Source organism: Mirounga angustirostris, unplaced genomic scaffold (assembly GCF_029215605.1).
Source record: "Mirounga angustirostris isolate CCGP_5_RB_7025 unplaced genomic scaffold, mMirAng1.0.hap1 SCAF_1, whole genome shotgun sequence".
Lineage (NCBI taxonomy): Eukaryota > Metazoa > Chordata > Mammalia > Carnivora > Phocidae > Mirounga > Mirounga angustirostris.
Window position 1 is genome coordinate 71807206 of NW_026991709.1, and position 27752 is coordinate 71834957.

The following is a 27752-nucleotide window of genomic DNA, read 5'->3' on the forward strand; positions in this document are numbered from 1 at the left end:
CATAGCATCTGGCCTCAGTGAATGCCAGAGGCTTATAGAGGAGTCAGACAGGGAAGCGGAGCCTCCGTCCGGGTGATGGAGGGTGCCGAGGAGGATGTGATGAATTGGGGGACGCTGAGCCAAGGCCAGAGCCGGTGTCTGAGCCAGGCTGGGAGACTGGATAGGAGTTTAGCAGACACATGGGGGCTGGGAGGGGTTCCCCATGGTGCAAAGAGCAGGTACAAATATACAAGGATCTAGGACAGGGTGGGGAAAGCCTGGTTCAGTTCTGCTCACTCCCCAGAGGAGGGAGGGTGCGAGGGATAGGCAGTCACTAGTGCTGGGTCTCTGAAGCCTTGCTGGGGAGTTTGGACTGTGACCAATGGCAGTGAGCCATTGGAGGTTTTGAAGTCAAGGAGAGGGAGAAGGGAAGTTGGGTATTTGGTTATTCGAGAGGCACAACAGAGGCCGGTTTGGAGGGGACAGGGCAAGAGGTGGGAAACCTAGGGTTTGTGGTGCTCACGTAGCCAGGAAGTCACTGGGGTGGAGTGAGGGGAGCATTGGGGGTGTAGGAGGTAAAAGGCATAATTTGGCATCTGTATTGGGGAATAGCAGAACTGGTTGAGAAGTCATGAAAAAGAAAACATCAAAAAAGGAGTCAGGAAAAGAGTAAAGAAAAATAGCTCATTAGGAGAGAAATGTGAATACATTTGAAAAAGACAAAGAGTTACAAGAACAATGATGCTAACACAGTATAAAAGTTTATATAAGTGTAATGGTGTTTCGGAAACATAAGTAAAGAGAAAAGCAAACACTTAAGTGAGTGAAGACAAAAACAGGTTTCTGCCAAAAGCGGAACCTAAAGTCGGGAGAAGCGGACAGGGCAGTGGGCCCCCACTACTGGGCCGGGAGAGGTGGTTCTTCTAACGACCTGATGCCTGAAGGTTCTGGAGGTGCAGGCCGGGCGGGGGATGCGCTGAGACGGGGTGAGGAAAAGGCAGAGGTAGATGACGGGGTGGCACCCACCTGCTTGAGAACCTCGGGGCCCTGCCCTCACCGGTCTTTTCTCCCCTGGCAGAGCCCCTGACCAGGTAAACAAGCCAGTCAGGGGAGTCGCCGGGCCTCTCCCCTCGCTCTTGGTGTCCTGGAGTCCATATGGTGGAGGCTGAGCAATATGTGGCCACCTGGCAGGGTGAGGTTTTCCCTGTGAGCTGCCAGGGTAAAAGGGAGGTCGGAGGGGTCATCAGCAGACCTCTTGTGAGGGCTGAGGCTGGAGGAGGAGGAACATCCAGGCTTCTGGCCTGGACTGTATTTACTGAGTGCCTCTGGTGTGCAGTGGAGTGTTCTAGATGTCGGGGGCGGGGGGGAAGGGGCACACGGAGCAACAGAGAAAACGTGTAAGACCTATGTGAGCAGAGTGCATGGTAATTTGGTAGCTGCATGTGGGATGAATTTATAATCTGGAATAACGTCAGCCAAGGAAAACCAACTCTTTAGGGTTCTGTTAGTACTCTAATCTATTCTGTTTGCTGCTTATGCCGATGTGGTTGCTGTTAAGAAAGAGGATGCATTTATAGCTGAAGAGCGCGGGACTTGGAATCCAGAGACCAGGGTTCAAGTGCTGGCCCTGCCACTTAGTAGCTTTGTGACCTTGGGCAAGTGTAACCGCTTTGAGCATCTGCGTTCTCATTTGTAATGATAATCTGTAATCATAATAGAGCTATAATAGTGACGTCTGCCTCACCAAGTCCTAGGTTGTTACGGGCATCGGAGTGCATGAAAGTGTTTCATAACTTGCAGAGCTCTGTTCAGTAGCTGCTGACCTTTCTAGATCCCGAGTGTTTTGCAGGAAGTGGTGCCTGGTTATTCCATCTACCTCTCACTGCACCTCCAGAGTGTCTGGGGCCCTTAGGAAATGCTGGTTGAATTGATGGACGAGTTGGCTGCGGCACTCGGTGTTTTCCGGGGCCATGTTCCGGGGGTCCTCTCGCTGTCCACGCTGTTGGATGGGGAGGTGGGGCATTGGACACACAGAGCGGTTGCTGGGCACGGCGATGCCAGGGCTGCCACCAGCCGCCCAGACTCGAGGAGGGTCCCGAATCTCAGGACCAGACATTTTCACGTGGCTTCCCGTTTCTGGGTGGCCCAGCTTGGGGTTCAGAAGCAGAAAGCAGACTGGGGAGGGCTCCCATTCCTCTTCCACTGCACGCCCCCGACATGCATGCCTACACAACCCTCACACATGGTGTCCCTGTCCTCATGGCCAAGCCTCTGCTGGCTCCCTGTGGTTCCTCATTTTCATAACTCTTACCTGGGCCGCCCTGCTCGTGGCCCCTGGAAGGGCAGCGTGTGTGCTGGCTGTCTCGAGCGGGTCTGCTCACTCCTGCGGTTTCCTCGTGTCCTGTGCAGGTTGTCTTCCATGATGTTGGCGTGCTGACGGACAAGCTCTTCCCGGTGGTGGAGGCCATGCAGAAGCACTTCAGCGCTGGCTCAGGGACCTACTACAGCGACTCCATCTTCTTCCTCTCGGTCGCCATGCATCAGATTATGCCCAAAGGTAACCTGGATGCGGGCCAGTAGCCCTGGTTCAAAGCTGCCGGTGCCCTGAATCAGAGAGAAGAGCTCCACTGAAACACGAGGGACAGGGTGAGGGGGCCAGCCACGCCCTTTGTGTCACAGCTTTCTGCACAGAGACTCCAGGGCAGGGCCCTGGGGTGCACAGCTGCTGGGCCCCACTCACGAGGACGGTGGAAGTTGTGCAGTGTGGTATCCCCAGACTCAAGCAGGGCATCTGGGCTCTGGGCCTGACTCAGTGCCTGCCCGCATTCCCTACCCGCCCCGGGACTCAGTTTGCTCATCTGTAAAGTAGCAGGTTGGGCTAGAGGATCCTCTATCCAAATCTGTGATCCTCTTCTCTCTAGTTTGTACCTGTACTTATCTGATTTTAAAATATCCAATCCACATATGAGAAGTGCAAATTATAACTCAGTTTTCTGAAACTTTGACACACAGTCAATCAGAGGCTTTTCTGGGCTTTGGCCCCTCCGGGGCAGAAGAGATTGATTGTCTGGTCTATGGTAGGTCGGGCTTGTGTGGCAATGCCGGCGGGTCTGGTCACCCTTGGGTTAGAGCCCTTGAAGGGCTCTTGTTAGTGGGCTGTGCCAGGCTGCTGGCTTCTCTTCCTCCCAGTGGTCCTTGATTGATTCTGGAGCTCTGGATATGCCCCCCAGTTTCTGGCCATGGTGAATGAACCATGACCTGAGCCTCTTAGGGGTGTGGAGGGGAGTTCCGGGGTCTTGGGGTAGCTATGACCTGAACTGTGACTGGTTGGGTTTCCAACAGCCAGACCAGGCAGACCTGATCGCCCGGGGGACAGCTAGGCCATTTGGTGGATATCTGCTGTTCCAGCCCAGCGGAGCAGAAGTGGAGGGGTCAGGAGCCACTGGCGTTAGAAGGGGCCTGTAAGCTGGGAACTGAAGCTGGGTTCCCCTTGGCAGTGTGGTGTCCCTGGACGCCCCAGGAAACTTGAACCCGCCCACCGTGGCTGTGACTTTGTGTCCACAAGGCAAGTCCCTGTACCATGGAGGCCTCTGAATGTTCTCTTGCTGGAAGGCAAGGCTCAGGGAGATTTGCTGAGCAGGGAGGGGTCAGAAGGAGAGAGGAGGGTGTTGGGGAAGAGCTAGCACTTGCAATTCTTCCCCAGTAGCCAGTGCAGCTCTGTGAGCTCACCGAGTCCTCCCGCCAGCCCTGCGCCACCATAGCTGGGGGACTGAGGAGTGGACTTGGCCAGGGTTAGACAGCCATTTAAGTGGCAGGGCTGGGATTTGGGCCCCAGTCAGTCTGACTTGGAGGCCTGCTTCTCTAAACAGCAGCTCCTCTGTCCCCTCCAGTGTGCCTCGAGTGGTCCCTCTGGGTAGGACTGGTGCTGGTGCCGTGGGGAATGCAGATGGAAGGAAGGTGTTCCCGCTGTTCGGAATTCTAGAGGGAGACAGACGTGGTGCTAGTCCCACAGCCCTGCCACCAGCCACTTGCGTGCCTTTGCTGAGCCACTTTGCCTCTCTAGGCCTCAGTTTCCCCACCTAGAGAATGAAGGGAGCCCATCTAGTGAGCTCTTTTGGCTTGTATTTGGAAGAGTCCAGGCCTACAGGAATCCCCCTGTGGGTTTCTGCGGTCCTGGGGAGCTGAGGGAAGAGGGCTTCTACCTTTATCCTACCCCTCTCTCCTACCCCTGCCCCTGCCCCCTGCCCCGCAGTCCATCCTGATTGCTGCCTACATGAAGCTTTGGAGCAGGATTGTGTCTGCTCAGAGGATTCCATGATTAAACTCATTTGAAACATCTTGATGAGAGGGGCCTTTAGGGCCTGGCCGGTCCTGTGGTCCTGCATGTGTGATCGGCTCGGCGAAATGCTGTGAGGGAAGGACTGGCGAGGGCCAGCAGGAGATCTGGGAGGAGGCATGGCCAACTTTCCCCTCCCTCCCTCCCTTTCCTCGCCCCTCCCTCATCAGCTGGTAGGTCACCACCCAGCACGTGCTAAACTCTCGGCCAGGCCAGGCTTCGGGGCGCCCAGAGCGAGGGGCAATACAGCTCCTGGGGGATGATGAAAGCACAGAAACTAGCTGTGCCTCACAGCGCCGGGAGGACCAGGCACATGACGAGACGTAGGGGGCCCCCAGACTGCCGCCCCTCTGCTCTCTGACTTTGCCCTGCCCTGAAGCCTGGCCTTGTCTGGGGGCAGCGTCTGCAGGGACGAGGCTTTACTGTCTTTGCAGTAGATCAGATGTCGGTGTCCCTCCATGTGCAGTTCATGCCCCTGAGGGGCCCGTGTCCAGTGGGGAAGGAGAGAGGTGCCCAAATACCGAATCCTTTCTTGGGTTCTTCAGGCAAACGATAGTGTGTTGCTGGAGATTCACTTTTACGGCAGCCCAGAGTCCACTTCCTATGAAGAGAGTTACTAGGAGTTATAAAGTCTGATAGTCCTAAAACTAAACGAGCAGTCCGGAGTTCCTGTGGAGTCTGGGCGTCTCTGCTGAGCAGTCTAGCTGCCGCCCGGCATTTGGCCAGATCCTTTGGCACGTCCTGCGATTTTTGGAAGGATGCCTTGTTTTCAAGCATCCTTAGTGCTGCCTTGAGTTTGCCCTGGCCATTTATTGCTGCCTTTTTGGTATTCCTTTTTTTTTTTTTTTTTAATCATAGAAACTACTGTTGTTTTGTGCTTTGTTGATGGTTTTGTTCTTGTATAATTGGTACATTTTTGCTATTTTGGTTATTTTGTTTCTTTCCCAGAGTTCTTCCTCTGGGAAAGTGGAGAAGGGAGTGGGGTGGGTCACAAGTCCTTGGTCCCACCCAGGAAGGCTGGGTCAGAACAGCTCATGTTCTGCTGAGCTACGTCTCAGGAGGTCCTGTCTGGTGCTTGCCCCAGGCATCCCAGTTAGTTCTCTGTGTGGTGCCTGTCCTCACCCTTCCCTCCTCGAGCAGCGGGGTCACCCTTCCGTACCTGAACTACCCTGAAGATATGTTTACTTATTCTATCTTATTTTATTTTAAGATTTTATTTATTGATTTGAGAGTGAGAGGGAGAGCAAACGTGAGCAAGAGTGAGAGAGAACACAGGCAGGGGCAGGGGCAGAGGGAGAGGGAGAAGCAGGCTCTCCGCCGAGCAGGGAGCCTGATGTGGGGGCTCGATCCCAGGACCCTGAGATTGTGACCTGAGCCGAAGGCAGGCGCTTAACTGACTGAGCCACCCTGGCACCCTCTTTACTTATCCTATTTTAAAAGTAACATTCATAAAAGAATATCTGAAGACTACATTAAAATAGAAAAAAGTTATCCTTCTACTACTACATAAACACGAATTCCTTCATTATCTTCTAATATTTTCCCAGCATGCAGCTTTTTAAAAATTTAGGCGAAGTAGGAGTTATGTAATAGATTTAAAACATCCTCAGTCTTTCTGTGCATATCAGAATATGAACTTGAACATTTAAGCTCAAAGGATGGAAGAAATGGTGCAAGTAAAGCTGTGTCATGACATTCTCCATTAATGGGATTCATCACCATTTTCTGTGTGATCCTCATCTTTGAAAAATTTTTGAATGGTTCCATTGAGCAGATGAACCTCAGTTCACTTTATCATTTCCCTGTTCTCAGCTACCTGGCACTTTGTGTGTGTGTCTGTGTGTGTGTGTGTTTTACAATCATAAATTATACTGTGATTAATATCCACATACATAAAGATAATTTTCTCTCATTGGGATTATTTCCTTTTTTTTTTTTTTTTAAAGATTTTATTTATTTATTTGACAGAGAGAGACACAGCGAGAGAGGGAACACAAGCAGGGGGAGTGGGAGAGGGAGAAGCAGGCTTCCTGCCGAGCAGGGAGCCCGATGCGGGGCTTGATCCCAGGACCCTGGGATCACGACCTGAGCCGAAGGCAGACGCTTAACGACTGAGCCACCCAGGCGCCCCTAATTGGGATTATTTCCTTATGATAACTCCCCATGGCTGGAGTCACTGGGCCAGAGGTGACCCTTACAAAGCCATCCTATGTCACCGCCCCCTGCCCCCGTGTCACCAGCCTGCACATGGGAGGGTCTGCACAATTTTCTCTGCTCACTGCTGTCTGACCTCTCGGGGACCTCAGGCAGCCAGCCCCATACGAGGGTCAGCATGGTTCCCATCCCCCTTGACAGGACAGAAAGCAAGGAGCTGAGGTCAGGGCACTCCTCTGAGTCATAGGGCATGCTGGGCCTCCCGGGCCAGGTTTTGGTGACCTGTCCCATGCTCATTCTGATGGCCAGACCCGCAGGGCCAGCCTCTCACACCCATGTAGCCCCTCAAAGCTTGCAAAACCTGGTTTCCTCTTTCCTCGTCGTGGCTTCTCACTGCAGCCCTGTGGAGAGGGCCTGGCTGGGCTTGGTGGGGTGTGGTCAACCCCGTGTGTTTTGCTCTGATTGTCCCCCTTGGCGCAGCACCACCTAGACCATCTCGGCAGAGTGAGGACTGAGGGGCCCTGCCCACAAAACGTGCTGGCTCTGATTTTGGTCAGAGCCTGTTTTCCTTCTGGTTGCATGTTGGCAGGGTCGGGTGTGGCTGGCTGGCCGGTCCTGCCACCCACATGCAGCCACTGGGCTCCCCACTCACACCCACGGGGCTTTTATCTCCTCCTCCTAGTGGTGTTAGGTTTGTCACCATTGGAAGCATCTTTATGCAATGGAAAAGAAACCGTTTTTTGCCCCACTGGAGTTGGAGGGAGCGAAGAACAGCACCTCAGGGACTGCCGACTTCCCTCTTCTGTGTCACACGGCTCCAAGGAGCTGTTGGCTCCGGCTTAGCAACAGGGCTATAAAAACAGGCGTCACTGAGGCTGAGCCACGGTGCCCGGTCCGTGGTTGTGGCATTCTCCCTGCACAGGGAGGACAGTTGCCCAGACAGTAAGCAGTGGGTAAGGCTGCCCAGACGCCCCATGAGTCTCTCTTGGAAGGTTCTCCTGTCCTGGGGTCAACCCCTTGCCAAGGGTCTAGTGTGTGTGGGGCTGGCCACTCCGCCATCTCAGAGGTATTTGTCAGCTTGCTGCTTTGCAGGCTCATGGCAGAGGCGTGGGTGGCATGGTCCGGCAGTTAGGGTGGGACATCAAGAAAACCACAAGGGAGAGGGGCGCCTCGGTGGCTCAGATGGTTAAGCGTCTGCCTTCGGCTCAGGTGATGATCCCAGGTGCTGGGATCGAGCCCCGCGTCGGGCTCCCTGCTGGGTGGGGAACCTGCTTCTCCCTCTCCCACTGCCCCCCACCCACGGCTCATTCTCTCTCTCTCTCTCTCTCTCCCCCTCTGCCCCTCCCCACTGCTCATTTTCTCTTTCTTTCAAATAAATAAAATCTTTTTTTTTTTAAAGATTTTATTTATTTATTTGAGAGAGAGAGCACATGAGAGGGGGGAGGGTCAGAGGGAGAAGCAGACTCCCTGCTGAGCAGGGAGCCCGATGCGGGACTCGATCCCGGGACTCCAGGATCATGACCTGAGCCGAAGGCAGTCGCTTAACCAACTGAGCCACACAGGCGCCCCAATAAATAAAATCTTTAAAAAAAGAAAGAAAGCCACAATGGAGAGCCACCCAATGCTGAGAGTTTCACAAGAGGATGACTCCCAGGTATTTGGCACAAAGGACGAGGGCTTCATGGAGGAGGTGGTACTTGAGGTAGGCTTTGAAGGGTGGGCGAAGGGTCATTGTTTGAAATGGGTAGTGAGCAGTTAAGGCAGTTGGGAAGTTACGGTGTGTATTTGGGAAAGGACACACTGCCTGTTTTGATGACCATATCAGAGCCCACGTTGGAAAGTAGTGGGAAAGAAGATGTGTGAAGGAGGTTGGCATGTGCCATGGAGGCTTGGACACCAGACTGAGGGGCTGGCCCGTGTCCATAGGAGACAGAACTTTTGTGGGCGTTTTTGACATGGAAGAACCTGACCAGACTTGTGCTTCTGGAAGGCTGATGTGTCTGAGATGGGGAGTGGATCACTGTGGGAGATAGTGGGGTCCAGCTGCCTGCCCTTACTGAGTGTTGGCTGGGCTGGGCATTATGGGTGGGCTGTAAGAGACCCACAGGTGGACTCCCCAGCCTCAAGCAGCAGCTAGTCTGGAGTGCACCTGTGAATGTGTGTGTGCACGTGTACCTGTGTGTGCCAAGCATATGTACACGTGTGGAAGCTGAGCCCTGGCAGGCATCCCCAGCCTTTGCCTGAGAGCCCAGGGGCCACAGAGGTTGTCACTGGCATTGCACTGGCTGCTGTAAGGACAGTTAGGACCTAACTTGCAGCTTTTAGCAGCTCAGTGGGTCCAGAACAAGAGGAAGTAGTATTATGAGAGTAGGAGGAACAGACAGTCTTCCATTTGGACCTCCAGTTAGGGGGTTGTAAAATCCTGCAAAATCATGCAGATATTCCTGTCACAGTACCACTTGACTGGCAGTCCTTTGCACTTTAGTGTGAATTAGCCCCATCTAATTGCTTTACTCTGAACACTGAATTGAGTTAGATGCTCCAATGGAATGAGATGAAAAATATATTTGTTGGATAAATAAATGAGGTTGAGGGAAGGGTGGAAGGAAAGAAGAAAGGGTATTTTGGAGCCTAGTGCACTCCTCAGCCTTTTGGAGATAGGCTCAGCCTTATGTTGACAAACCCCTGAGTCCAGGCAGAAGGAAGTTGGGAGGAGGGAGGCTAACTACCCGATTCAGGCCTTGGTGAGGTCTGAGCCCTGGAAAGGTCACAGAAACTCTGTTTTTCTCCTAGACCCCATGTTCTTGTCCCTGGGCCCTGGAACCCAGGCCTGGGCGATAGAGCTAGCCTTTAGCCATACCGTGCCTCCCCTCGGCTTCGATAGACTAGCCTGGGCACTTGACCCTTTTTACTCTGGTTTCTGTTGGGGTGAGGGGGACATAAAAAATTCCAGTTGATTAACTGATGAGTTTTGGGCAAAACCAGCTCCGTATGACATAGGTGGTTTATACACCTTGGGCCCTGGCAGAGCGTGGGGCAGCTGCTCGCTTGGGTCTGTGTCATCTTTGTGTTGGTTTGCCTCCCTGCGGGTTGAGGAGCGAAGCCTCTCCTGACTCAGCCTGTGGTGGTGATTGGCACCTCCAGGGTCAGGATTCGTGTGGGTGCTGGCCATGAGTTGTGCCGGCAGCACCCATATCTAGACTTCTCTGTGCGCCTGGGAGGGGTCGGGTGGGGTCTTTGGTGGGGTGTGGGGACTGGTCGCTCTGCCTGGCTCTGTTCAGGCCACCCTGAGGAGGGGGCATTTGAGATGAGGAAGAGAGTGTCTCCACCTGTCTAGGGACAAACACCTATCAGTTGCAACCTCTCATCTTTAGAAAAGATGCTCGTGTCCACCTGTAAGGGGGGCACAGCAGACACTATGACCCCATTTTTCAGATAAGGGAATTGAGGCACAGAGAGGGGGAGAGACTTTCCAGGATCACAGTGCCTGCCTGAGCAAGGACAGGACCGGGGCTCCCCGCCTCCCAGCCAGTGCTGTCCACAGTCCACTCTTCCAACTCCTGTGTGCACGAGGGCACCCCTATACCTCCCCGGCTTGGGCTAGAGGCTGGTCCAGCTCTGTTGCTCATGCTTCCAGGCTTACCATTCAGACCAAGCCTCTGAGACGGTGTGGGAGGGTTTGCATTTGTGGAAGCTTCTGTTTGCCCATGAGTCAGTCAACCAAAAGTTGAGGGCCAGCTCTGCCCCTAGCCCTCTGCTGGCACTTTAGGGGGTACCTAGCCCTGTGCCTGGGGCTTTGGGAGGGGACCTAGCCCTGTGCCTGGGGCTTTGGGGGGACCTAGCCCTGTGCCTGGGGCTTTGGGGGAGACCTAGCCCTGTGCCTGGGGCTTGGGGACCTAGCCCTGTGCCTGGGGCTTTGGGAGGACCTAACCCTGTGCCTGGGGCTTTGGGGGGACCTAGCGCTGTGCCTGGGGCTTTGGGGGGACCTAACCCTGTGCCTGGGGCTTTGGGGGGGACCTAGCCCTGTGCCTGGGGCTTTGGGGGGGATGTAGCCCTGTGCCTGGGGCTTGGGGGGCACCTAGCCCTGTGCCTGGGGCTTTGGGGTGAGCAGAGAATACTCAGTTCTGCCTCAGGTGAGGCCAGGCTGCATCAAGGTGAGGAGGCAGGCAGTTCTGGAGCGGGACAGCAGAGCTGTGAGCAGGGGCTGTGAGCAGGGGCTGGTGCGTGCGGTGGGGGCATTAGAGCTCAGCTGGCCCACACCATAGCCCTCTCCAGCCTGGCTTTCCTCATCCGTGAACTGGGGGTAACTGGACCCTTTCTTCCTTGCTTCCAGGCTATTGTGAGGAGAGGTCAGTGTGGGAAAATATTGAACAGTGACATGTTGACGACGATGACGGTGATGATGATGACTTCACGCAGGTGTTTCTGTGGGTCAGATGCCCCCAAGGCTGTGGTTCCCAGGCTCAGCCATCGAGCCATCAAGGGACCCCTCCGGCTGTCCAGATCACCAACACCTGTGCCCCCCACTGGCCAACAGGAGAAACCCAGTGCCTAGTTAGGTGGAGAGGACTGTGCGGGATGGGCTGTGCTGCCCAAAGAGGTGGTCCGGCCAATAGTCCTGTCAGAAGTGGAGCGGGGCGTCCCGTTGTCCCCGTGCTGTGTGACTGTGCCTCCTGCAGGGACGAGGACACTGAGTTGCGGGGAGTAGGGATTGTCGAAGGTGATTGAGCAGATCCATTATCTATCTGTCCAGCCCCCTCACAGTTCTGTGCTGAAGCAAGAATTGAACAGGCCTGTTTTACAGATGGACAACATGGAGCCTGGACAAGGAGGTCATTCCAGCAAAGTCACCTAGTGATTAAGAGATTAGGACCTACATTGTCCCACGCCACGTCTCTCCCAGCCTCAGTTTCCCCAGCTCGTCGAAGCAGGTATCAGTCTCCCTCAGCTGCTCTGTCCTCTCCAGCCAGGTGTCCTCCAAGTGTCCCTGGGGCACATGCTCCTCTGGGCACAGAGCAGGAGTGTGCTGGCCACGTAGGTGGTGTATATGTTTGCTTTCTGTGTGTTCCATAGTTTTCCATTTGGTGTCTACCCTTCCAGATATTTGCACGTGTGTGTGCATGTGTGTGCGTGTCTTCACTCTAAGTGCATAGAGTCCCCTTTGGCCCTTGGCACTTTGGGCCTTTGCATCTTCTCTACATCTGTCTCACTGTTTTTATCCAAGTGTTGGATTTTTTACAGAAGTTTTAGATTTATAGAAAAATTTATGAAAATAGTACAGAATGTACTCCACACCCAGTTTTCCTCATTATTAACATTGTAATTATTAATTGTAACATTTGTTACAATTAATAAACCAATATTGATACATTATTACTAACTAAAGCCCACACTTTATTCAGTTTGCCTTCGTTTTATTTTTTATTTTTTTATTTTTTTAATTTTATTTATTATTTGAGAGAGAGAGAATGAGAGACAGAGAGCATGAGAGGGAGGAGGGTCAGAGGGAGAAGCAGACTCCCTGCCGAGCAGGGAGCCCGATGCAGGACTCGATCCCGGGACTCCAGGATCACGACCTGAGCCGAAGGCAGTCGCTTAACCAACTGAGCCACCCAGGCGCCCCTTTGCCTTCGTTTTAACTTAATGTCCTTTCCTGTTCCAGGATCCCATCCAGGATCCCATATTACATTCAGTTGTCATGTCTCCTTAGACTTCCCTTGGCAGTGGAATTTTCTACAGCTTCCCTTATTGTTTTTGATGACCTTGATGGTTTTGAGGAGCACTAGTCAGATATTTTATAGAATGTCCCTCAATTGGGATTTGTCTGATGGTTTTCTCATCATTAGACTGGAGTTATGACTTCTTGGGAAGAAGAGCACAGTGGTAAAGTGCCATTTTCACCCCATTGTATCAATGACACATTGCAGCATGTCAAGAATATGTGATTTATTACTGTTGATGTTGGCCTTGATCTCCTTTGCTGAGCTAGTGCTTGTTAGATTTCTCCACTGGAAAGTCACTCTCATTTGCCTCTGCCCATGCTTAAAGACTATGGATGGGGCGCCTGGGTGGCTCGGTCGGTTGAGCGACTGCCTTCGGCTCAGGTCATGATCCCGGAGTCCCGGGATCGAGTCCCGCATTGGGCTCCCTGCTCGGTGGGGAGTCTGCTTCTCCCTCTGACCCTCCCCCCTCTCATGTGCTCTCTCTCTCTCATTCTCTCTGTCAAATAATAAATAAAATCTTTAAAAAAAAAAAAAAAAAGACTATGGATGGCCAGTTTTCAAAGGGTATGTGTCCATTGCGTGGGCCCCATCCTGCACATCCTGCTGGCGATGTCGGCCTCCTCAGTGTGCCAGCCATGGTCTATGGGAGCCCAGAGACTCGGAAAGACAGCTTCACCATTCCGGAGGGGAGGCCCCATTCTACTGCATTGATCAAGAGACGATCACGTCCGAGCTTTCCTCGACTTCCAGGCCCAGTGTTTGCAGGGAACATGAGCCGGGCAGGTCCGAAGCAGGCTGAAAGGGGAGTCAGTACGTCACAGAGGAAAGGAGTTCAGGCTCAGGGTCAGACTGAACTGGGTGCAGATTGCTGCTCTGTGACTCACTAGATTCGCTACCAGAGGAAGTTACTTGAAAGAGGCCATGTGGGACAGTGGTTGAAAACATGGGCCAGGAGCCACTGTGCCTGTGCTCCCAGCAACACCATCCCTGGGCTGTGGTGTGACTCTGGCCAAGTTACTGAACCTGTCGATGTCTATGGTTTTCTTCTCTATACAATGGAGATAACAGTTCACATCTCATGGGGTGGTTATGAGAGTTCCATGGATTAGTGTATGCAGCGGGCTTAGAACACCTAGCTTGCCACCTCTCTGGATTTCCGTTTCCCCACCTGTAAAATGGGGAGGATACAGGACTTGCTTCAGAGGATTCCCGAGACAGTACCTGTGATAGCCCTTAGCACCGGGCCTGGCCCATGTTAAGTGCCTAGTAGTTGTTGGCTGTTTGGGTGGCAATGAGGAGGCATGCCTCTAAACACAGCACCAGGGGTGTGGAGTGGGAGTTACTCTCAGGCTCTTAGACCGCACACTTTTGCCTTCTGGAAAGAGCTTCTGTATGGGATATGGACATTTTCTGCATGATCCTGGGCAAGGCATATTACCTCTTGTCCGCCAGGTGAGGAGTGCCAGGCCTGACCTGCCTTCTTCTCTGGGTTACTGTGAGCTGGAAATGGAGTGATGCAGCTGAAAACGTTTCCCTTCCCTCCTCCCACCCCCCAGCCCCCCACCCCCCAGAAGGCCTTTTCCACTATTTCCCAGAATCAGTGCACCTGAAATCTGCACGTTAGTCCTAGCACTTTATTATTACCACCGTAGCCCCATCCTGCTCATGTTTCCCAAGGAGACCTATGTGTGCAGGAAGACCAGGCAAGGGCAAGGTGTTGCAAATTCCCTGAATATGTAAGAGTTGGGGCCTGAGCCTCCTCTGCCCCAGAGTCACCTTCACGAAGCCCAGTGACGCTTGCTGTCGTAGAAAAGAATGACAAAGCTGGCCGGTTTGGAATCAGGGGTGGACCCCGACCTCCTGGCATCGTGGGTGCCATCACCCCGAGGGTCCTTATTTCAGCAGTCTTTTGCTGGGACCTTGTGGTCCTGAAACTGGAGGCAGACAACTGGACTCTTTGGAGGACAGTCTTGGGTCCACTTTGGACCAGTGGCACTGGACAGGAAAGGCTGGTGTGGAACGTGGGTAATTCGTGTGCAGGTGTAGCTTGCCCAGGTTCACAGGCCCATGTGAGAAAGAATGGATGCAGGGCCAGAAAGCCTGCAGGCTGGGACCAAGCCAGAATGGGGCCATCCAGGCTGGCAGCTCTCCGTTTGTTCATTGATTCATTCATTCATACTTTGAAATGCTGAGGTCGGCGTACAAACTTCAGAGGCAAGCCTTTAAAATTGCATTGTTTTTTCTTAAGTGATATCTGGCAAATGTAGTAAAAGCCATATTCAGTTTGGATTTCTTTGTTCGGTGCTCTTTGTGTCTTTACTTACTACCATGGGAGGTCTTTAAGGCTCTGTACTCTTCTTACATGGCAGTTTTCTAAAATAGAGAAGGCTTTTAAAGGCTGGCTTGTGGAACTTCATAATTTTGTTCAGTTTGAAACCAAATCGGAAATCTCTAATCAATGTCTAGTTATCCATCATCGAGGCAGACATGCGTCTAATGGGGAGGGTCCTGTAGGGGGATGTTTATGCATTCTGGAACCTGGGGTTTGGAGGAGGAAGAAGAGAGAGGATTTTGGCCTCTTTTCTACGCCTACCCCCATCAGCCTCAATATCAGGAGAAAGCAGAAACAAGGGCCCCTAAACTCATTGATACTGTTTTAAATGGTTTTTCAGTCTCTGAAATCCTTAATCTGAAAAGTGCCAGCCCACTGGCACTGGCCAGCATGTGCCCACACCCACAGTTAGTTCTGTGGCCTCTGCTTACTTCAGGGGTAAAGTGGCCTGAGGACAGATGGGGGTGGTTTAGTGTGGACACGGGGTCAGCCACCCTGGGAGTGAGTTCTTGCTCTGTCCCTTGATGTCCTAGCCTTCGGATGTAGGGGAGAGGGAGAGCTCCCTGATTCCTCCCCAGAGGAGGGCAAAACAGCATCTGATTCCAGGACCCTGTTTACTCGTGGACATGGTCCCTGTGTAAAAGGTCACATATATGAGTGGAGTCTTTCTTTCTCTGTGGAGTTTTCTTCCCACTCTTGAGGCACGAGAAGTGAGATGAGACAGGGCTGCCTCAGCAGGATGGGGTGGGGGAGGCCCCTCATGCTTCCTTCAGCGGGAGGAGAGCGAGGTCCTACCGAGACTTTGGGCCTCAGCCATATTCTCCAGGCCTGGCTTGCCAGAGAATTCTCCATCACACCCGGCTAATGATAAAGCAGTCCTTGACTTCCCGATGTGCTCTTACTCCTGCTGTCTATCCGTGTCTCAGAAACCTCCTCAGGAGTAGGGGTCACTGGGCTATCTCTGAGTTCTCTGGCCAGAAGGACACCTAGTCCAGGCAGTAACTTGTTTGAGGTGCTGATGCTTTGTTTAGAGAATGGGGATAACGATTGTGCATACGTGGTAGGGTTGTGACAAAGGCTGGTGGAGACTGTGCGTGAAGCGTCATAATGCCTCAGCACACACAGGGTCCGAGCTTTTCCTCTTGGAGGTACATGTCAGCAAACCCCAAAGCTCTAAGTACTGAAGTAAAAAAAAGTGTAGCTTGCTTCCACACAGCATTGCTCAAATACAACTTACTACCGAACACCTTTTGAGAAATACCCATTCACGTTCTGAGACAGGGCTGTTTCACAGAACTCACTTTCGGAAGCACTGCCCTCAAATAAGGGTAATAATGAAACATCCGTGTGGCTCTCTTCGCTGGGGCGGGCGCCCGAAGTCTCAGCCTGCAGGGAGAGGCCCGTCCTGTCAGTGTCCCCTCGTTTCCCTACAGCATGGCCAGCGGGACGTGTCGTCGCGTATAGCATTTAAATTAGTCACGGCTTCGTTGCTTAGACCACGACTCCCTCCCTAAGTGTCATACCCGATGTTTGCCTCAGACCCAGAAGGATTAAGGAGACCCCGGGGACAGAGTTGTTTAGAAGGAGGGAGATTTAGGTCTGGTGCCCCTCTGCAAGCGGGGCACCCTCACGGCATTGACAAACTGGAGTGTTTCAGAGGAGGTGACCCAGAGGGCGGCTGAGGGATCTTGAAATCAGCCCTTGAAGGAACCGGGCCTCCGCCCCAGAGAAGACTTGCCATTTTCTGAAGGGCTATCCTGGAGAGAGGAAGCAGGCCTCTTCTGTGTGGCCCCAAAAGGCAACACCAGGTATGGCTGACTAGAAGTTCTAACTGAGTCACCACCTCTCCCGTGTAAGCCCCTGGGCAAGGCTCTTTCCCACCCAGATGGTAGGCCCTCACCTGAAGACTGAGGGATTGATAAAGATCCAGCATGCAGACTGGCCGCCCCAGGCCACGGACTGTAATCTGGCCATTTTATCGTTGTTCCAGGGGCTTTCGGTGGGAGTATTTCTGGGGACTGTCTGTCCCAGGCTCATAGACTTTGGCTCCATGTCTGTCTGTTGCTTGTGACCCCCGCTGGGCCTGAAGGCCCTGAAAGCTGTGAGGTCAGCTCAGCAAACATCAAGCTGTACTCTGTCCACTTGCCTGCAGCTGCGCCAGCTTCTGCCCGGACCACCCTCCCTGTGGACATCCCAGGGCCTGCTCCCTCGCCTCCTTCAGATCTTTGTCCACATGCCACTTCCTCAGGGAGTCATCCCTGACCATCCCGTGTAAAATTATACTGCTCTCCTCTAGAGTGCCCATGTCCTGCTTTATTTTTCTTCATAGTCCTTATCACTATCTGCTAGAGAACGTAGTTTACTTTTTTTTTTTTAAGATTTTATTTATTTATTTGACAGAAAGAGACACAGCGAGAGAGGGAACACAAGCAGGGGGAGTGGCAGAGGGAGAGGGAGAAGCAGGCTTCCCGCCGAGCAGGGAGCCCGATGCGGGGCTTGATCCCAGGACCCTGGGATCATGACCTGAGCCAAAGGCAGACGCACAACGACTGAGCCACCCAGGTGCCCCTACTTTTTGTTTTGATTATCTCTTTCCTCCACCCAAATGTAGGCTTCATGAGGGCGGGACATTTTTACATTTTGTTCACTGTTGCCCAGTGCCTAGAAAATGTCAAGCACATAGGCATTCCATAAATATTTGTCAAGTGAATTAAACAAGTGAATTTTTCTCGGGCTTGTATCTTGAACGAGTCTGTTTTGTGGGTGACCTCAGTATGCCAGAGACTTAGAGTTTTTACTTAAGCCCATTTCAGACCACTTGGGGATGAAATCCAGCAGCTTCCAATAAATTGCATAGAACCTGGTTGTTTCTTGTGGGTTAGTCACCACTAAGAGCTTGAACTTTCTGGACAACTGTTTCTTGATGGGTCCCCAGAGCCTTGAGGAGACACAGCAGATGCTGATTTCCTGGTATATCAGGAGTTCTCGCGTGGAAGAAAGCAAAAGGAGAAACATATCCAGGAACTTGCCTGAGTGAAAACATCTGAGCAAATACTGAACAAAGGTTATAAACATGTGTCCAGTGATTTTAGTAAAAACTATTTTCTGGCAGCTCCCATGGAGCAAATTTGAGGCATTTGAGTCCCCTTATTCTGAAGAGGGACAGCCGAGCAGATCTGTCATAAAGTGCTAAAAATAGTAATGTGATGTATCCCACTTTCTACTGATGCCAGAAGCTCATCGTAAGCTGATGAAAATAGTTGCCAAGCTGATTTTGAACGGTAATATCTTCCATTTTAGTCTCCTCTATTAGATTCTGTCTTTTTTTTTAATCCTTTCAAGATCCTCTTTGAAATTCTTGGCTACCAGGCAAAGGCATGAGCCAGTGTTTATTGTTATCAGGTCACACGGCTTTTACCTCGGGCATCTCGTCACCTGTGAAGGGTTGGCTGTTCCCCCACCACAGGCAGGGCGCTGGGGTGGGTGCTGTTGCCTTGCCCTTGCGGAGCTCACCTTCTGGTTTGGGGGAGCGCCCACGCGGGAGGACGCTCACAGAGCCAGGGGTCGGGGTCTGCGGCACTGGGCCTGGGGTTAAGGGAGATCGTGTGGGGTTGTTTGCATGGAGAATGGATCAGATACCGCCAGTCCCGTCAGAATTCAGAGGGCAAGCCTCATGGAGGAGGATGAGGCGGGTTTGTGCCAGCCTTGAAGGCTGAGGAGTTGAGGGTTGGGGAGGAGAAAGGCATCATCCGCCACAGCAGGAAATCATCGTTCTGAGTGAGGGGCGTGCTGAGCAGCCTGGGTCTCAGCCTGGGCAGAGGCCTCTTCAGTGGTGTGAGATCCCAAATCCCTCAGTCCAGTGTGCTGGACGAGCACCTCTGGGGTTGGCATGAGGTGTGCCTCGTCTCTTTGTCCTAGCTTTGTGCAGGGCCCCCTGGCGGGAGAGTACTCCATCTCTCGACTCAAGCCACGCCTGTACTTGCTGATGACCAGAGCCTGTTGGTTAACCATCTTGGATGGAGTCTTGGGCCTGCTCTTCCTTTCTTTTCCTCACCCACTTACCCAGGCTTCTGGAGATCCTTTGGGGAAGGTTCCTGGCTATGCATGGGCCTCCAGAGGGAGAGCTGCAGGGATTGATGCCTTACTCCTCTCATCTGGCCTGTTTCTCCCCTTCGGCATCGTTTCTTGCTGCTCTGCACATCCATCCCGTGCTCCATCCAAAGTGGCTGCCTTAAATTGTTCTTGGTCAAATGCATGCTCTGCTTTCCGACTTCCTGGGCTCGCTCAGTGCTGCCTTTGGCCTGGAAGGCCTCCTCCAAACACCTGATCACAGGGTTGGGCTAGATCTGCAAGCATGCAGAGTGTCAGCAGGGTGGCCTCTGCCTGGTCCTTTGGGGGTGTGAAAACCCCATGTGAGAGTCCTAAGTCAGGCATGTGGCATGATATAAACCCTAACTTTTTATAAAATCTGAAAGGCTTTGAGGGTGGTGGCTCAGGATGATTCCCATCAGGTATGGATACAAACTCTCAGCAGCCAAGTGATTCCGCCAAGTGACTAGACTCAGCCCAGAGGCTGTGGTGTTCTGAGGACAGAATGCTGTTTCAGGAGCTGTTCGTCTCCAGGGGGGCTATCACAGGCCTCCATACCTTCAGCCTCTGCTTGTCCACTTCTCTCTCTCGTACCAGCTTCCTGCCTTGGTTCAGGACTGACTCCTTAACCAGGCTTGCCCGGTTCCTGCCCTAGCCTCACTCACATCTGAGGCTCTGGGACATAACTGCTCCCTGCAAGGTGAGTGGGCCTCTGGGATGCAGTGGGTCATGGTTTCCCTTCTGCGCTGAACTGGGGTAGTCAGATACAATATTGATTTTTTTTTTTAAAGCATCATCTATCATAATAAGGTTTGTCTGTTAGAGTCATTAGTCACAGAGCTGTGAAGCTTGGGGAGCTCACAGTGCCTGGGACAGTAGCGAGCTTCTGACTGGGGTGGCTCACCTCAAGTGACCTCCCTCTTGCAAGCCTTCTGGTCCTGACTGGCTGTGACCTCTAGATGCCCTCCTTCCTTACTCTTCCTCCTCCCCCCTCTCTTCTTTCCCATCTCCTTCCCTTAGGAGAAAGTGAGGCTCTTTCCAGTGCACACAAGAAAAGGGATTATTATGGGAGGGCTGGGAGTGAGAGGCTCGAAACTTGGGGCAGCCCTGGGGACCTGTCAGTTTTGGTGATTCTTTCTCTTTCCCTCTCTCTAATGGTATCTTTGTTTCTGTCTGCACTTCTCCATTTTTTTTCTCTCTACAGCCGCTTTTCAAAAATGTGCTTTTTTTCTGTTCACACAGAACTGAAGCTTGCATGGGGCTTTGGTTTGCTTTGACTTCCCCGTATCAGGCAGCATGTCTTGGTATTTTCCATTTCAGATCCTGCAGGAGACTCTTCTGGTCAGTCCAGAGGCCATAAATTGTTGATATTTTGGTTGCTGTTGATCCATTCAGCTGGTACCACAGCAGGTGGGACCACGTGGCACCAAACCCAGCCATCTGGGCCTGCCTCTGCAGCAAGGTGTAGGAGGTGGGCCGGCATGGGATTGTGCCCTCAGATACAGAGCAGTCATCGATACCTCTCATTGGAGGGGAGGGGAAGAGCTGTAGATCCAATGTAGGTTTTGCTCTCATGACTTCATTTTCTAGTGGAAGAATGAGAAATTCCTGTCCTACAACTATCCTCCATCATGGAGGGTGTTGTAGGCAGCCTCTAAGATGGCTCCCGGTGATCCCCATCTCCTGGTGTTCATGCCCTTCGCTTGAGCATGGACTGGGCTTATTGACTTGCTTCTAGTGAACAGAAAATGGCAAAGTGGTGGCATAACAACTCTGAGATTATGTCGTAAGAGACATGGCTTCCATCTTGGATACCTTTTTTCTCTCCCTGAGCCCATGCTCTGGAGGAAGCCAGTTGCCAGGTTAGGAGCTGCCCTGTGGAGAGGCCTGCATGGGAAGGAATTGACACCTCTGGCCAACAGTCAGGAGGACCTAAGGCCTACCAGCAGCCCCATGAATGAACTGTGAGGTGACCGCAACCTGTGAACCAGCAGCGTCTGGCTAAGCCGTGTCTCCGGAACTGGGAAATAATAAATGTTTGTTGTATTCAGCTGCTAAGTTTGGGGTTAACTTGTTATGCAACAAGAGCTAACTGATACAGGGGCATGTGAGCACAGAACTGTGGGAGTGCAAAGGAGGTGTACCTTTGGCTAAGGAACTTGGGGAAGGCTTTGAGAAGGATGTGGTATTTGACCGAGGCCTATCTTTTTTCCATAGAGTGGAATAGATCTGGCATTCTCATTTTGTATGGCCTCTGAGAACCCCCATATCTTCAGTTGAAGAAGGGCAGGATTTGCTGTTTCCTCGAGCCTCCCGCTCAGCCTGACGTGTGACGTCTCTGATGAAGGCTGGGTCTCCTAGGCCCTCGTGGCCTCCATCACAGCACTGTCACCTGTGGGCAAGGCTGCGTAGCATCTCATATACTGGTTAGAGAGCAGCAACTTGGGAGTCACGGGCCTGGCCCTCCAGGTGCTTCTGAGACCTGTGCTATCTGAAAGGCTGCTGTGCCAGCCTCTCACCAGCTCAGTTGTGGGCCCTGCCCTCAGTGGCCCTTCTGGAAAGAGGCTGGCTCAGCCTCTGCTAAATGAGTCTGAAGACCTGGGTTAAAGTCCCATTTCTCCTACCTATGTTGTGGCCTTAAGCAAGGTACTGAGTGTCCTCTCTGGGACTTTTTTTTTTTTTTAAAGAGTTATTCATTTATTTTAGAGAAAGAGAGAGAGTATGAGTGGGAGGGGCAGAGGGAGAGGGAGAGAGAATCTCAATCCGACTCTGCACTGAGTGTGGAGCCTATTCCAGGGCTCGATCTCATGATCCTGAGATCACGACCTGAGCTGAAATCAAGAGTCAGATGCTTAACGAACTGCACCACCCAGGAGCCCTGGGACTTTTAAAAAATCAGTCTTCCACCAAATATATATACAAGTAGAGAGACAAGCGTAATGAACTCCTGTGTATCCATCACCCAGCTCAGTAGTTATCAACTCATGGTCTACCTTATTTTATCTGTCCTCCCACCCACTGTCCTTCTCTCTCCTTTTGCGTTTTTCAAAGCAAGTACTGTTTATGATATTTTATTCTCAAATACTTTGATAAGTATCTTGGACAGATAAGTACTCTTATCATTAACACAGTATCTTTGCCATATTGAGTAAAATTAATAGTAATTCCTTACTCTCATCTCCTATCCAAGCAGTGTTTACTTCTTCAATTTTCTTAGAAATGTGTTTTTATTGGTTTGTTCAAATCAGGATCCAGGCAAGGGCTATATGTCTCTTAAGTCCTTCTCTCTCTCTTTTTGTAAATTAAACTTTTTTTTAATTTTAAAGATTTTATTTATTTTATTTTTTTTTGTGAGAGAGCAAGTGAGCAAGCATGAGCAGGGTTGGGGGTCAGAGGGAGAAACATACTCCCTGCTGAGCAGGGAACCTGATCCCAGGACCCTGGGATCATGACCTGAACTGAAGGCAGATGCTTAACTGACTGAGCCACGAAGGTGCCCTAAACTTTAATTTTTAAAAAAAGATTTTATTTATTTATTTGAGAGAGAGGGAGTAGACTCCCTGCTGAGCAGGGAACCCAATGTGGGACTTGATCCCAGGACCCCAGGATCATGACCTGAGCGAAGGCATATGCTTAACTGACTGAGCATTGTCTCCTCCCCTGTGCTGTGTCTAACATGACAGTAATTCCCTCAGCTGTTGTCATCCTTCCCTCTCCCTTGCTGAGCTGTTAACTGATGTCCCTGATGTTGGTGGTAGCCTCTGTTCCAGGGACTGACCTGACTAAATGTCCCCAGGTTCACTGGTGACCTCAGACGAGAAGCACGGCAGTTACCTGGCCTCCCAGCCTCGTCAGCATCAAGAATGACAGTCCTAGCGTACTGCAGAGGAGGGCTGGGGGGAATAAGTAATAGACTTAAAGGGAACAAAACCCAAACACTGTGCAGAGGAATCATGTTGGAGAGACACTGCCACAGCAGAGAGAATGGATGTGAGGCTGTTTGCACCTGCCTTAAATGCTGAGTGGTTGCTAGATCACTGTTCTTTGTGTTTTAGAAAATGAGATTTTTATTTTGTGAGATTTACCTCTGTGTGTTTTCTCTAGTGTCAGCACGCTCCCCTTTTGCATTGCTCTTAATCACAGGCCTGGGTTTGAGATTATGTCTGCTGCTCTTGTGAAGGATACGTGGACCCCAAAAGGGTTTTCAGTGAGGTGCAGGGGTGGCTACAAGCCACTCGGTTAACAAAGCATGGGTCGGTGAAGGTCCAGGAGTGCTGGGAGCCTGGCCTAAGCATTCATGTTAACTCAAGGCACATGCCTGAGCAAGAACTGCAGCCAGAGGGCAGTTAGAGGTACCTCTCGTGCTGTCCTGCATGAGCCCAGCTAGCTGTTTCTGCCTCATTGTTCCTGATACGTCTCCACTCTTTGGGGGTGGGGCACCGGTGAATTCCAAGGAGCCAGGCTCTTTCTCTGGTGGCAAAGTTGGGCCCCTGTGACTGAGCAATAGCCTTTCTGTGGGCAGTCACGATCAGGGCAATAAGCATGGAGGCTCGGAGGGCCTGGGCGACACGTTCTTTATCACACAGTCCCTTTAACTCATTTCTCCTGTTCTGTAACACTTTTATTATTACCCACCACAGACTAAGTCACCTGTGAGGTGCTCTGGTCCCTACAGAGCTTACAGGCTACTTAGGGAGAGACCCCATTCCCAGTTATTCTCTCTCACTCACCCTCCCTCTTCCCATATTCTCGCTGCCATCTCCTTTGGTCACATCCTTATTCTAAAATGGTATTGTAATAGTAAATTCCATGATTTGGAGAAGTTATACCTTGTGCCAGGCATGTGCTGAGTGTCTTACTGTACGTACTATCTTATCTCCTGTAAGCCCAGAGGGAGGTACAATTCTATACCTTACAGGTGAGGAAAATGGGGTCTAGAGGGATCAGGTAGATTGCCCAAGGCACAGCCCTGACTGGGGAACTGAACCTGCAGTTGGACTGCCTGACTCAGGGCCCACGCTCTTTACTGGGATTAGGGGATCCAGGTGATCCACAAACCTCGTGGGAACTCAGTTGAATGTTCTCACAAGTAACTTTCAAGGACAATGAACAGTGCACAACCAAAAATAACCAAGCACAAAGAAAACAAGGCGCAACGAGTGAGAACAAGCAAAAACAAGAGACAGCAAAAGTAGACTCTCAAAGACTTCAGGTGTTGGACTTAACAGATATTAGCATAAAAAATGTATGCTAACCATGTTGAAAGAAACAAAAGACAAGCATGAAAGTACCTGCAGGAAACTGTAAAAAGTGACCTTGCATATTTGAAAAACAACCAAATACAATTTTTAGAAATAAGGAACACAGTAATCAAAAAGTTATGGGTGGTCAATTAGAAAAATCTTAAAAATGCGGATTTTTAATGGTAATCACTGCACAAATTCCTTCATTCCTTCTTTCCTACCCTGATTCTACTCCCCTCTTCAGGGGTGAGTGCTGTAAATAGATTGGTGTTTCATTTTAGGCCTTTTTCTATGCATTTATGAGCACACATATGCCAACACACAACAAAAATTATTTTAAAATAAATGGGATTAAACTCTACATTTGCTTTTTCTCCCCACTTAACATTGTGATAGACATTTAGCTGTCAATGGGTATAGATTTACCACATTGATGAAACCCATTAAGACTTATTTTTGGGGGGGGCACCTGGGTGGCTCAGTCGTTGTGCGTCTGCCTTCGGCTCAGGTCATGATCCCAGGGTCCTGGGATCGAGCCCCGCATCGGGCTCCCTGCTCGGCAGGAAGCCTGCTTCTCCCTCTCCCACTCCCCCTGCTTGTGTTCCCTCTCTTGCTGTGTCTCTCTCTGTCAAATAAATAAATAAAATCTAAAAAAAAAAAAAAAGCTTAGTTTTTGGCTTTTGTTGTCTTATTTGCAACCACCTCCAAATGGTACAAAATTCAGAAATACAAAGGATATACAAAAAAAATAAGTCTTCTTACCCTCATCCCCTGCTACTAAGTTCTCAACTCCGTGGGAAAGTTCTGCACCTTATTTATTTTTTGTTTCACTTAACAATATGTCTGCTGGTCGTTTCAAATCCGTTTCAAATCCGCTTAGGGGTGACTCATTTTTTTTTTTAAAGCTACAGAGTATTTCATTGTACAGTATTTAATTTATTTAACTAGTCCCTTGTTGATGTACCTTTAGATTATTTTTGAATTTTGTAATTAAAAACAATGCTAGTTACTTTCTTGTTCATAAATGATTTTAAGCATATGTAGGATTTTGTTGGATAAATTCCCAAAGATTTGTTGGAAATGATTAGTTCTGTCTGTAGGTATACAGAGTTCCAGGGGAGTAATGGGAACCCTGAGCAGGTGGATAAGAGAACAGACTGTGCTTGTTTGATCTGGATCCTCTTCTGGTCCTGCTGATGAGGCCTCTTCTGTGGACCCTGCTTGTTCCTATCCCACATTACTCCCAGCCCAGTAGCAGCCACATATCCCAGCTCTTCATTCACTTTGCAGATTAATTTCAGTCCCTGGTGATGCAGTTGATCAAAACTTATTTACAAGCAGCAGCAAGCCCTTATCAGTTGCTTTTTCTAGAGATTTGTTTTTTCCAGTGCTTAGAAAATGCCTACCAATATTTACTCATTAACTCAATAATTGGTTTTTATACTTCCATCTGAGGACTCTGCAGCTTTTGTCTGGATTTCTGTAGTGATCAATGCGCTCAGTGGAGACGGGAGGGGATATTTGGTTTCCCGTAATGGCAGAGTCACTTCCTGAACTGGCTATCAGTGCTGTGTCCTTGCGAACACCATGTAACTTGTCTCTGATGACTGGGGAGTTGGTGTTTAAAGATTTTGTTCTCTATTGCCTAACGATTGAGAGCACTGGAACAGCACTGCCTTGGTTTGAATGCAGCTCTGCCACTTAGTAACTGAAACTAATAGTATCTGCTTGTGAAAGTTAATTGAGTTAATTAATATATGTAATGTGCTTGGATGATCCAAGGCACGTAACAAGTGTTACTTAAGTGCTTGCTGTTACTGTGCTTTTTAGTGTGGCTTCAGTTGGGATAACCCTACAACCTAGCTCTCTGGACATCCAGGTCCTTGACTCTATACTTGATAACCTTTTCTTACCGTGGAGTCAGTGTGGCCTAGAACTCCTTCATCAGGCCCTTGGCTTTCCCAGGATGAAACACCTGGGTGGCTTGCTCCTAATTGACTCGGTTCTAAAACTCAGGGCGGGGGTGGGAACAGAAGTTTCACGTTGTATGACTCTTCTCTTTGAGCCTGCTTCCTCCTTTGAGTTCCTCATCCTCATTGTGAATCACGTGTGCCAAATACTGCCTCCTTCGTTTGCATCCCTCCCTTCCCAAGCATACGTCTGGGATGTTTTCCTCAATTGCTCCACAGTCAGGAAATGCAACTAGTTTTCATAATCCAGGCCAGACACAGTTGGGTGACCTTGACATACATATATTTGATTTTCCAAGTCTCCGTTGAATGTTTATTGGATTTCCTGCCATTATGAATTAGTCACACTTTGGCCAGTCTGATTTTGTGGATGGGGAAAGCTGAGGGTGAGCCTGTGGTAAGCACATAAGCTGAGTTCCACTTGAGTTGGCTTCTCACTCCAACTTGAGTGGCAGGTAATGGGTGGGTGGGGCTAGTCTAAGCTGCCCCTGAGTCTTGTGTCTGCAGGGCCCTTGGGGGAAGACTCTGAGTTTGCTTTTCTATAAGCTCTTGATTAGGTTAGGGGAGTAAGTGGGGCCAAGTACATATAACACTTCTCAAGAGGGAGAGTGATCATGTGTGTCAAATGCTGATGATAGGTAAGTACAATGAAGGCTGGATTTAGCAACGTGGCAGTGTCGTCGGTGACCTTGATGAGCAGCTTCTCTGGAGCAATAACAAGTGTGAACCTGAATAGAGTGGATATATAATCGCTTCCTTCTTTGTAGAACATTTAATTTGTGTAGATTGTTTTAATTTTTGCCATTTTAGATTATGATGCTTGTGAACATCTTTAGGTACACAGTTTTTCCTTTCAAATTGTACTTCCCAGGGATAATGATCACGGTAAGATTACTGGACCAAAGAATTAAAACATTTTAATATTATGCCATTTATATTTGACTCTCAATCTGTTCTTTGGAGATTCTCTAAAACAATTTGAAGTAGCACTGCATTTTATTATAAATAAATATCCCAATTAAAAATAGAGACTGGCTACTATTTTAAGTTAAGAGCTAACTGAGCCGTGAAAACTCGCTAATTCAGTAGCAGGAGGTGCAGAAAGTAATTGCCTGGATGCATATTGATTTTTTTCAATCCAAGGTGGTTATACTGTAAGATAATTGACCAACCCTGGCTTTTTAAAAGGACATACCAGCCCCCAAACAAAGGATTTTCCTTCTGCCAGCTCCTCTACCTATCTTCAAATGGGCTACTTCTTAAAAAAAAAAAAAATTTCCGTGAAGTGACAATTAATGACTTGAAATTATAGCCACCTTAGTTTTTTCTCATCAGATATTCCTCATTACTTTGGTATTTTAGTTCCTGCAAAGCATTTTATAATAACCCTCCTTTTCCTGTCTGATGTGACTCTTAAATTTTGTTTTACATAGTTTGGGTGGGCCCTAACTCATACTATAGTGGTGAAATTATGACTGAATTCCAAGCTAGTTGTTTATTCAGATTTAAAAAGAGAAAGCAGAGGCCTCTTCCATCCTTCATGTTTGTGTAGATGTTTGCATGTTTACAGCCTGGCTCATCTCTGTGGTCTCTCCCTTTGTGTTTTTTCCCCTGAGATGTGTTGCAGAAAGCTTGCAGGAGCAGTCCTCAGACTTCTGCCAGTGCACCTGTTGCCGCTGGGGGGGCGGGGTACTGGTACAGTCAGGGTTGCTGGTCTGGTGGTGGTACTGGCAGGGATGGAGAGGAAGCCAGGGCCCTTGTGTGCAGTGGGAGAATGGCACTGGGTGAGTGACAGGAGGTTAGGGAGCTCCCACCCCGGCCACCAGTGGCTCCCTGAGCTGAGTTGTCTGATACAATACCCAGTGGTCACATATGGCCATTTAAATTTAAATTAATTAAAAGTAAATAAAGTTAAAAATTCAATTT

The 27752-nt window shown here is 50.3% G+C and overlaps 1 protein-coding gene across 7 annotated transcripts in view; it reads left to right on the top strand.

The window, feature by feature from the left end:
* The window catches only part of XXYLT1 (xyloside xylosyltransferase 1), a 161831-nt gene that overhangs the window by 26444 nt on the left and 107635 nt on the right, over window positions 1-27752 (top strand). For 6 of the 7 annotated variants that reach the window (XM_064578611.1, XM_045903130.3, XM_064578760.1 and 3 more), the window contains one exon: window positions 2389-2536. In XM_064578611.1, the coding sequence (XP_064434681.1) occupies window positions 2389-2536 (148 nt within the window). Of the gene's footprint in view, window positions 1-2388; window positions 2537-17199; window positions 17806-27752 lie in introns of those variants that run through there. The other variant, XM_054504267.2, reaches the window with a different exon arrangement.